The 11,029-nt window shown below is 51.1% G+C and overlaps 1 protein-coding gene across 6 annotated transcripts in view; it reads left to right on the top strand.

Moving 5' to 3' along the window:
- The window catches only part of Cmtr1 (cap methyltransferase 1), a 91,058-nt gene that overhangs the window by 9,773 nt on the left and 70,256 nt on the right, over window positions 1-11,029 (top strand). For 5 of the 6 annotated variants that reach the window (XM_031348544.1, XM_031348547.1, XM_031348545.1 and 2 more), the window contains exons 3-7: window positions 1,662-2,399; window positions 4,183-4,245; window positions 6,087-6,176; window positions 8,065-8,172; window positions 8,891-9,095. In XM_031348544.1, the coding sequence (XP_031204404.1) occupies window positions 1,662-2,399; window positions 4,183-4,245; window positions 6,087-6,176; window positions 8,065-8,172; window positions 8,891-9,095 (1,204 nt within the window). Of the gene's footprint in view, window positions 1-1,661; window positions 2,400-4,182; window positions 4,246-6,086; window positions 6,177-8,064; window positions 8,173-8,890; window positions 9,096-11,029 lie in introns of those variants that run through there. The other variant, XM_031348548.1, reaches the window with a different exon arrangement.

Below are 11,029 nucleotides of genomic sequence, written 5' to 3'. Positions count from 1 at the left end.
TTAAAAAAAACTACAGTGTAACTGTCAGTCTCTGTCTCAGTTCAGCTGTGAGTTTAATCTCTGGCCTCTCCCCCCATCCCCGTGCTAAGAGCCCCCCAGTATCTCGTTAGCTCTGAAGTCTAGTTTTAGGGCTTGTCATCTCCATTTAGCTAACCCGCCTCCACGTGGTACCCTTGTGCTGTGCCGTGGGATCCCATACTTAGCTAGGTCCCTGTGCTGTTTTGTTTGTTTGTTTGTTTGTTTTTCAAAACAGGGTTTCTCGTATAGCCCTGGCTGTCCTGGAACTCACTCTGTAGACCAGGCTGGACTTCAACTCAGAAATCTGCCTGCCTCTGCCTCCCAAGTGCTGGGATTAAAGGCATGCGCCACCACTGCCCAGCTGCTAGCAACTCTTGTAAAGGAAAACACTTAATTGAGGCTGGCTTACAATTTTAGAGGCTTAGTCCACTGTCATCATGGTGGGGAGCATGATGGCTGGCAGGCACGAATTGTGCGAGGGAGCCAAGAGGTCTACATCTTGGTCCGCAGGCAGTAGGGAGAGACTGTGTCACACTGAATGCAGCTTGAGTGTAGGAGACCTCAAAGCCCACCTCTACGGTAACACTTCCTCCAACAAGGCCACACCTAATAGTGCCACTCCCCATGGCCAAGCATTCAAACACGATGAGTCTGTGGGTCCATTCCTGTTCCGTACCTGGTAGGCTGGTGAGCACAGAAGTGACCTGTCAGTTGTGCCACATGCTGTTCTAAGTATGCTGCACAAGTTACATTCACATGGGGATCACCAGAGGATTACCGTCGGATAGACACAGGAACCAATCCAAAAGGCAAACGGGAAGCCCGCCCAGTGTCATTCAGCTCTTAGATGATGGACATGTTGTCAAGGCAGGCAGTCTAATTCAAGACTCCCATGTTGGGCTCGAGCCAGGTCTTTGTGTGCTTTTACCCCAGAGCTCAACCCCTCTCCATCCATGCTCTCAACACTGGCATTTCACTAAATCAAGAAGTTTGGGGGCAAAAACTTATGGTATTGGAGTGCTGTGCAATGCATTTTACAAGACTTTAAAAGTATGCAGCTAAGACAGCCAAGGGTTGAATTTGGTCTGTGAGCTCAAGGGAGAGCCCCAGCCCTGCTTGCTACTCTATACCTGATGTACGCGGCTGCTGGTGTTCCTTGGGTCAGCCCACCTACACTGACAGAGTAGGCTCCCCAGTGCAGAGTATGGGCACTGTCCTCTTGGCGTTTGTGCACTGGGCATGTTGAGGTCCCGCGTGCAGAGCGTGGGCGACTCCTGCTAAGCCTGGCTGTGGTTCACTGTACTGCTTTCCTCCTTAGGAGCATTTTCTCCAGGCTTGACTCATTGCCCGGAGTTTAGGTCAATAGGGGGGGTTGGGTTTGAGCGTTGTGTGTTTCAGTGAGGAGATGTTGGCCTGTTCCACGGGTGTTCTCTGTGGAGGTATGAATGTGACATCTAGGTGGAAAGCCAGCACTGTGCGCACAGCGCTCTTTCCGGAGATGGTGCTTTATGAACCGTTCATTTCTGTTTGCTCTCAAGGGTTTTCCTTCTGAAAAGGCAGAAGGTTTTGCAGCAGCAAGAGAGAAATTCCATTAAGAGGAGGAAAATCATGAGCTTATTTTGTTTTTCTTTGTTTTTCTCCAGAGTCTGAATGGTGTTTGGCTGAACAGAGAACGTCTGGTACCGCTACAGGGTTATTGCATCCGTAAGGGAGACCATATCCAACTCGGAGTGCCACTGGAAAACGAGACCGCGGAGTATGAGTATGAAGTTATTGAAGAAGACTGGGAGAGTCTGGCTCCCTGCCTTGCCCCCAAGAATGACCAGACAACGGAAAAACATAAAGGCTTGAGAACTAAGAGGAAATCCAGTTTGGATGGGTTAGAGACCCTTCCAGCCCAGGGCCCCTCCAATCTCAGATGCCCACTGCCTAAAGTCTCCAGTAAAGCCATGGAGCCAGAGAAGTTACATGGCAAAGGTGAAGCAGCAAGCCAGCCCTTGGGATGTCTGTGTCCTGCGTTGACCTCTCTCGAGGCGAGTGAGAGGACCGCCGGGCCTCATGCTTGCTCTGCTCTCCCAAAGGTCCTGGAACTCTACCCTAAGAGGCAGAAGGCCTGCAGCCCATCGGCATCTCAGAGCAGCTTAGAGCTGTTTAAGGTGACCATGTCCAGGATGGTGAAGCTGAAAAGGCAGGTGCAGGAGAAGCAGATAGCTGTCCTGAACGTCAGGAGGCAGACCCGGAAGGGCAGCTCAAAGAAAATCGTGAGGATGGAGAAGGAGCTGCGAGATCTACAGTCTCAGCTGTATGCAGAGCAGGCTCAGCAGCAAGCAAGAGTAGAGGAGCTGGAGAAGACTTTCCAGGAAGAGGGACCTTACCTCCAGGTACACGGAGGCAGGAGGCAGGAGGCAGGGCCGGCCTCTGGCGGGTGGGCGGGCGGATGAGCAGGGTGACTGCGGCAGCCATCCTGGAGACAACTGGTCTCTGCTTGGAAACAGGTTGCAGATCCGAGGTAAAGTTAGGGCGAGGTTGGATAAAGGTTAGGATGCCAGCAAACCATGTCCTCGGGGCTTGTTTGCTCTTTGCTGCTGGAACAGGTGCAGGTCCGCTATGTACCCTGTCTTGTGTACCTGACAACGCGTTGGCAGTACAATTAACTCTAGCTCACTGGGGGATGGGTGGTGGCGGCAGAGAATGGTACCTTTCTTGACCAACCAGAGTGCCGTGGAGGCACATGGCCGAATGAGAAGCCACTATCCTCTACTCACGGTAAAAGTATCTGAGTCGTGTGGAGGTGGGAGCAGATGTGTTCCTTGCTGACAAGCTCTTGCATAGAGCTTCGGGCTGGAGCTGGTCCTGTTCCTGCTTACCGTGTCAGCTCCCGCGTGGCAGGAGTGGTACTCTTCTCACCCAGCTCCCAGGTAATGGCAAGTGTCAAGAATTCCCTATTGTTGACTTAAAACCAAAAAGGACCAGTCACAGCTGAAGTGCGAAGGTGGTGGTTTATCTTGCTTGGGTCCCTCTGGGCAAGGAACATCCTGGAGTGGTGTTGGCTTGTTTCTGAAGAGTTTGTACTTTGCTTTCTGACCTCTGCTCTCTCCTTGAGCTGGTAGGGTTAGGACAGGCCGTGGATTCCCGAGGTGCCTGAGGGCACGATTGGTAGGCTCCATAGCTTCTGTTCCCCTTGCCCAGCGCAGGCCACTCTGTGCTAAAGAGACAACTGCAGGCTCTTTTCTGGGGTGGAAGGCTAGAGGCAGAAGAGACTGGTTGAGAAGCATGCCTCACGCTGCGTGTTAGTTGCATCTCCCTCTGCCCTCACAGTAGCCTGGTCTGACATTGGGTTTGCAATTCTGCTTGGTATTAAAATGCCCAAGTTTTTTTTTTTTTTTAAGATTTTATTTATTATATGTAAGTATGCTGTAGTTGTCTTCAAACCCCCAGAAGAGGGCATCAAATCTCATTACAGATGGTTGTGAGCCACCATGTGGTTGCTGGGATTTAACTCAGGACTTTTAGAAGAGCAGTCAGTGCTCTTAACCGCTGAGCCATCTCTCCAGCCCCCACCCCCCCCCAATTTTTTCTAATCATTCAGTAATTTACGCTCCCTATTAACACATTGGAAGCATGGTTGGCACATTAAATTCGAATGAGTTGAAATCCCTCACCTTGTAGGTAATCCCTAAGGAGTCTGCGTGGAAGAAGCTGGCCAGAAATGAGTGCTGGTCTGTTTGGCTGCTGGTGGGGCTGGTGGCTGCTGGTGGCTGCTGGTGGCTGGCAGCGGAAAGGCAGTGGAGGCTCAGGCCAGGGCACAGAGTGCCTTGGAGAGGGTGGTCTGTGCAGAGGGACAAGACAGGGAAGCATTGGCGGTGCCAGCCATGGGATGTATTTGAGTTTGGATGTTTGTGGCTCAGTTCTCAGACTCCATCCATTTGAGTATTATGGCAGTGAAAACAACTTAGACTGTCGCTCTGTGGTTGCAGAGCCGCTCAGCGGGTGGCCTGAAGCCCTGTCCTAATACTGCTCACATCCCTTGCTGACAGCAGGTTGAAGTAAAGTGGGCTCTTCATGCCCGCTTCCTGCCCTGTGTTCCTTGTCATGATTACTCCTGGGGTTTGTTCTCTTACCCCCTTGACTGCAGAAACCTTCCATTTCACTTTGGCTTTTCAGGATTTGGAGAAAGAGCGAGGAGAGTGCGACCTGAAGCAACAGCTGGTGCAGGCTCTGCAGGAGGTAACGTAATCTCCCCCACTCCCGAGGCAGGCTGTGGTAGTTGCGAGTGGGGAACAGCCAAGCACCACATGGCCACTAGCTGCCTCTGCCTCTGAGCCCACTCCCCTGCGTTATCTCCAGTCTGCGAACAGAACAGGTGCCAGATGCGCACGGCTTCAGGCTGGCGCTTTGGAGCCTCTCAAATACACACCCGATCACAGCGTGGGAACTGGCATCTTCATCAGGGCGCCTGCTGACGACAGACAGCTTGTGGACCCCCTCTGGGATAGGAGTTCTACTTCCAGATCAGTGAGGGCAGGAGCAGGCAGTGGTTAGCTCTGCCTGGGCCATAGGGCCCGTGAGAGCCTTTGCCCCTTACCACCCCTACACTGTGGGATCCAGGAACCATTCAAGAGTATTCTCGTCTATAAAACACCCAGTAACAAAATAGTGCTGCTTATGGCACGAAGTCCTCCAATCCACCTGTGATTTATTCACAGAATCCTGGGGCTTTACCTGACTACCTTTTATGTGCTCCTGATACCTTTAAAACTTACTCCAGCTGGGTATATCAGCAGACACCTTCAACCTCAGTACTCGGGAGGCAGAGGCAGGTACATCTCTTGAGTTCAAGGCCAGCCAGGTCTGCATAGTGAGACCCTGTTTGTCTCAAAAACAACAAAAATTTGCTTCATCTTTGAGCTTTGACTGTGATCAGTAATTTGATGTACGTTCAGCTGAAAGGTTAGTGAGATGGTTAAAGCCTTATTGAGCACAGTGAGCATCTTGCATACAATTTGTCCAGGATCATTTCTCTGTTTGCTTATTACAGACCTATCGGCCTCATTGGTATTAACAGTTATGGGAGAGGGAACCTGCCTAGATTTTCTTGTAGACAGATACATAAATGGCTTCAGAAATAATTAGGTGAAAATTCTATTTGGATTTTATTTTTTTGAGCTTATATACTTCATAGGGTGAAAGGGTAGGCATTGTTCCCATTTGAGTATTTAAATATAAATTTATTATACTCTGTGTGCGTGTGTGTACAAGCATTCACATGGGGCTGGGGACTTGGTTACCAGCACTCAGACAGCTTACAGCCCCTTTTAGCTCCAGCTTCAGGAGACTGGACACATCTCCTGCCTCCCAGGGCCCGTGAACACATGTGGCTTACACTCATACACACACAGTAAAGAAAAACCATTGTGTGTGACTATGGGTGCTTGTGTGCCACAGTCTGTGTGACGGGAGCTTTGGGGAGTGGGTCCCCTCCACGTGGACTCCAGAAGTCAGACTCAGGTCTGCAGGCTGCACTGCACACGCCTTTACCCACTGAGCCAGCTCACTGGCCTCCCGAGTGCTTTTAAACTAATGCTTAGATGTTTTGAAACTGGCCAGAGAGAGTCTGGCTTTGCCCTACTGTGAGGAAGGCCTGGGCTTTTCTGCTCCATTGGAGCTCTGGCACTGGGCCTGCTCTAACACGGGTCTCGAGTTGGTCATGCAGTCATACATCAGTCTGAAGTGGTGTCAGGTCATACTTGCCTGACATCATGGTTGAACTGGTGTGGATGATCCTCCTGAAGGTGTTCTCTCTTTCAGACTGGCAGAAGAACTGTAGAACCCATAGTGACAGTGAAACAGCTGCTGGCACTTGGGTGTGCCAGCTTGTAGACAACATTGGCCAGATTAGTTCCAAAGGACGGTTGCTCTGCCGTCCCTCTCCCTGGCCTGATCCGTTCATCCTGAGTGAAAGAAGGCTGTTTTTGAAATTGTCATCACTGGTCCTTAAAGCAGAGGTGTGTGGCTGTCCAGAGGGTTGTTACACAGCTCACCTGACGCCTTACCTGCTGTTTCTCCAGCATCGGGCTCTAATGGAGGAACTGAACCGCAGCAAGAAGGACTTTGAGAAAATCATTCAAGCCAAGAACAAAGAATTGGAGCGGACCAAGGTACCGGATGGAGGACAGAGGCTTTAGTGGGTGTGGCCCGGCATTCTCTAGGGCGCGTGGTTGCTGTGTGAAGCCAGACAGTTGTTCCTTATCTCAGGGAGGTAATCCATAGCTCCTCACCTCCACACTCACTGTGAGCAGCATCCCTCTCCTTCCTTGGACCCTGCATGCTAGCCTTTGTAGGGGGTTCTCCATTAGAAGCTGTCTGTCTCCCCTCAGACCAGTAGAACTCTTAAATCATAACATCAATGCCTCCCAGGGCCAGACCACTAATAAAAGAAAGGGAAGCCGCCTGAGTGTCAGAACACTGGGGGCTATGAGTACATTGTGTTTGCTTTCTGAGACAGGATTTTACTATATAGTCCTGGCTGGCCAGTAATCTATTAGGATTACTGTTGCACACCACCCTCACCTGGCTCCAACATTGGCTTTTTTTTTTTTTTTGAGGTGGGATCTCATAGTCCAGGCTGGCCTCAAGCTTACTATGTAGCTAAAATGACCTTGAACTCATTTTCTCTTTTAAAGCATATTGTTTTTATTATATATACATATACACACACACATATATGAATTTTGCTTGCATATGTATACATATGTATGTAGTACCTGAAGAGGCCAGAAGATGATGTTGGGTGCCCTGGAACTGGAGTTACAGACAGTTGTAAGCTTCCACATGGGTACTGAAAATTGAACTTGGGTTCTCGGGAAGAGCAGCCAATGCTCTTAACCACTGAGCCATCTCTCTAGCCCGGCTCTACCTCTACTTTAAACTCTTAATCCTCTTTCCATCTCCCAAGTTGCTGTCATTTTGCTTTACCATGTATTTTATTTTAAGATGTATTTAGCCGGGCAGTGGTGGCGCATGCCTTTAATCCCAGCACTTGGGAGGCAGAGGCAGGTGGATCTCTGAGTTCGAGGCCAGCCAGGGGTACCCAGAGAAACCCTGTCTTGGAAAAAAAAAAAAAAGAGAGAGAAAAAAGAAAAGAAAAAGGCAGAAGGCCAACTGCTCAGGTATAATTGAGTGGCTTCCCTTCCCTTGGACTCCTGTTGCTTCCTGTTTGGGCGATGGTGACATCACTAGGGTCATAGGTAGGGTCCTCCCTAACAGGAAGTCCCTGGGTGTTCTGACCTTGGGGATAGAGGGGAACAGAGCGGGGGTGGCAAGCGTCGGAGGGTTGGAGCCCGAAAGGACTTCTTTCCAGCCATGCCTGGGCGTGGGGGGATAGGAGGGACAAGTATTCTCTCACAGACAGCTGCTCGCTAACTCCACTGTAAGGGACTACACTCCCACTCAGGCCTCTGCCTCTAGAGTGCTCTGTCCTCTTGTCCTGTGGAACTATAGTTTATCACTCAGGTTGTGACTGGCTAGTGCCTCCAGCCCCCACCTTGGCTATTTGTGGAAAGGAGCAAAAATTGCAGATAGAGCAGATACGGGAGAAGTAGGGTTTCAGTTCATCCAGGCCTCTGCAGCTACATACTGTAAACCGGGCAGCGAGGGAGCACCAGCAATGTATCTCTGAAAGCTGTGCAGGCTGGGAGTCCAGGAAGGCACTTGCAGATGTGCTGGAGTCTGGCAAGGACAGGACTTTGGTCCACAGCTGGTGTCTGTCACCGTATCTTCATGTGGGAGAAGAGCAGAGCCAGCCCGTGCAGCCTCGGTTCTAGGCCACCACCCTGTCCCACCCGCCCGTCTTAGCGCCCTCAGCTTTGCTGCTGTCACACTGGAGCCAGCTTCTGTGTTAGGCGGCGGCTCTTGGGAGAGGTAACTCACAGGGAGTTACATTCTTGCACAGGTGGCCGCCCGATCCCGCTGCCCTCTGCTAGCCAAGTTCTCGGCCTGTTCTTCGTTCTGGCGGTTTCTCTTGACCTTGCTGTTGTGTCTTTGCAGGAGGAAAAGGACAAGGTGGAAGCGCAGAAGGACGAGGTCCTCAGCCACATGAACGACGTGCTGGAGAACGAGCTCCAGTGCATTATCTGCTCAGAGTACTTCATCGAGTTAAGTATGGTGGTGGCTTCACCACCCCCACCCCCACCCTCACCCCTGTACACCAGCCTCTAGCACCAGGCAGTCATTCCATCCAGCGGCCTCACTGTGCTCTTCCCTTCTCAGATGTTTACTTGCACAGTTATTGTCTAACTGCAGTGAAAGCCTGGAGCCACAGAGCGTTAGGATTTCCAAGTGTTGGAATAAAACTGCCCACTGCCACATGCGTTGGTGGCGCACGCCTTTAATCCCAGCACTTGGGAGGCAGAGGCAGGCGGGTTTCTGAGTTCGAGGCCAGCCTGGTCTACAGAGTAAGTTCCAGGACAGCCAGGGCTACACAGAGAAACCCTGTCTCGAAAAACAAAAAAAAAAAGAAAAGAAAAAAAGAAAAGAAAGGAAGATGCATGTCTAGAAGGATCCCTGTTCCTAGCAGTCTCTAGGGAGGTTAGGTGTGTCAGCTCCCGAGGGGAGACCAGCATCTTTGACCGGAGTCACTTTGGCTTTGGCTACAATTCATTGTTGCCTGCGTAGTCTCTAGTCTGATGATTCTCTCCTGTGGAGAAACTTAGCGATGCTCGGGACTGTGGGAGCTCAAGGGGAGGGCGAGGAGAGGGAGCGGGGCAGAGCGCCTCTGAGGCGGGGCTCACGTGAGCCTGCCTGTGGGCCTTGGAGATGTGCTGTGTTCTGTGTTGTGCTTTGAAAAAGTAAGAGTGTCCCTTTCACATTGCAGGCTGTCACCCTGAACTGTGCCCACAGCTTCTGCTCCTTCTGTATCAGTGAATGGATGAAGCGGAAAGTAGAGTGTCCCATTTGTCGGAAGAACATTGAGTCCAGAACCAACTCCCTGGTTCTGGACAACTGCATCAGTAAGATGGTGGATAACCTAAGCTCAGACGTGAAGGAGAGAAGAAGTGTGCTTATTAGGGAGCGGAGAGGTGAGTGGCTGTGGACTCCCAGGGGCTCCCTCCCTTCTTAGCTACAGCAGGTATGTTTACAGGGTGAAGTTGGACAATACAGTTTAATGGATGGTTTTGAATGAAGTACAGGCAGGAGGAATGGGAGTATATAGGGAGTTCAGATAGCCCGCATAGGAAAGAACAGAATTAGAATTAGTCTCTGTTGTTTGAGCATCCACCTGGTAGGTGTATCCCTGTTGCTCCATGGAATGCGTGAAAAGCTAGGCCTGGGGAAATAGTCAGATGGTTTGCCATCTGCACACCAGGTGGTGCTGTTGCTGAAGGCAGCTGCCATTTAGAGAGTGGGGTGTGTGTGTGTGCGCGTGCACGAGCGCACTCATGAGATTTACCTAGGGAAACATACATGCATTCTGTGAGGGCTTAGGGCTGAGGTGTAGTCAACTGTACTTGCCTAATAGCTACAAGGCCCTGGGTTCAGTCCCTAGCACTATTCCCCCCCACACCCACACCCCCACACGCACTATTGGGTCCTGGTGGGTTTGATAACACGTCTCCAGTCAGGGGCTTGAGGTGAAAAGATTGGGGAAGGGATGGCAAGTGTCCCTGAACTGTCCCTTCGTAGTGAACGTCTGTCCATTTAAGTCAGTGGTTCTCAACATCCCTAAAGCTGCAGCCCTTTAAAATAGTCCCTCTTGTTGTGACTGCCAACCATAGAATTAATTTGGTTACTACTTCTTAGCCATCTGTACGTTTGCTACTGTTACTAATCACAATGTACATATCTCTTTCCAGCGGTCTTTGGGGGTTGTGCCCACAGGCCGAGAACCGCTGGTTTAAGTGGTGCTGCCACACTTGGGGCTTGCAGTATTGATGGCTGCAGAGAGCCCCGCCTTCAAGTTGGTAGGGTAGGCAGCACTGGTTATTGCAGAGAGCCGTCTTACAAAAGGCGGGGTGCCGGTGGCTGTCGTGTTCTGTCACTGCCTTCTGGGAATTGGAAATTAGCTCAGCTGCTGTGTGATGCTGTCACACGGCCACAGTGTGTGTGGCCTGGTGGGCAGCCTGAAAGGCCAAATGCTGTTCATAGTAGTCAAGTGTGTTCGTGGCTTTCTTCTCTCCTAGACCTTGTACAGGAATCAGCTTTCCCAGGTAGGGTCAGGAATCTCTTGCTGATTCATATGCATCCATAGTGTGAAACTGGACAGGCAGCAAGCTCATCACAGCACTGGGTGGTGTGGATGCTGAGCAGGAGTTGTTCCTGCCCAGGAGTATGATCTGACCCTTGACGTGTGTGCTTGTTGCTTTCCTGATTCCTGCTAGAGTATTTTGTGTTCAGTTTAGAATCTGCCCTTTGTTCTGGCAGAAGCCCAATCAGTGCTCTCCATTTCCACCTTGTATTTCCATAGGAGCTTTACACTAACCCTAGGGAGCAAGATAGAGTCCACCTACTCTCACGCTTGCTTGAAGGTGCTGTGCAGCTTCGGAGGAAGGACCACTTATGCTGGTCTGGGCAAGAGGAGATGAGAGAGGATCCTGTAGAGGAAGCCATGTTTAAGCCAAGCTGTATGGCTTTCTGAATGCTTGCTTTCCAAACCGAGGACAAGGCACATGTTTACAGAACAGCCAAAACTGGGAGGGGCCTGCCAGTGGACGAGGAGGCTCGCTCTTGTCGTCCTGGGAGCCAGGCTAGATGAGGGTCAGCTTGGGACTTTTGAGGGTATTGTCTGGGGCAGGGTGGGATGCCCATGAGAGTTTCTTTGCCCGGCCTTTATTCTTCATCTGTCACAGCTAATGACTGGACGAGCCCATGTCCACCTCTGCCCTCTTATGGAGAGTTACCTGCATAGACTAAGGATCCCAGTCCCTCCTCCCTTCTCTGCAGAGGCTAGGCAGGCTACTCCCGGGCCTCTCTGCAGAGGCTAGGCAGGCTCCCCCTGGGCCTCTCTGCAGAGGCT

Source organism: Mastomys coucha, unplaced genomic scaffold, assembly GCF_008632895.1.
Source record: "Mastomys coucha isolate ucsf_1 unplaced genomic scaffold, UCSF_Mcou_1 pScaffold3, whole genome shotgun sequence".
Taxonomy (NCBI): domain Eukaryota; kingdom Metazoa; phylum Chordata; class Mammalia; order Rodentia; family Muridae; genus Mastomys; species Mastomys coucha.
This window is presented reverse-complemented; position numbering and strand designations above follow the sequence as displayed.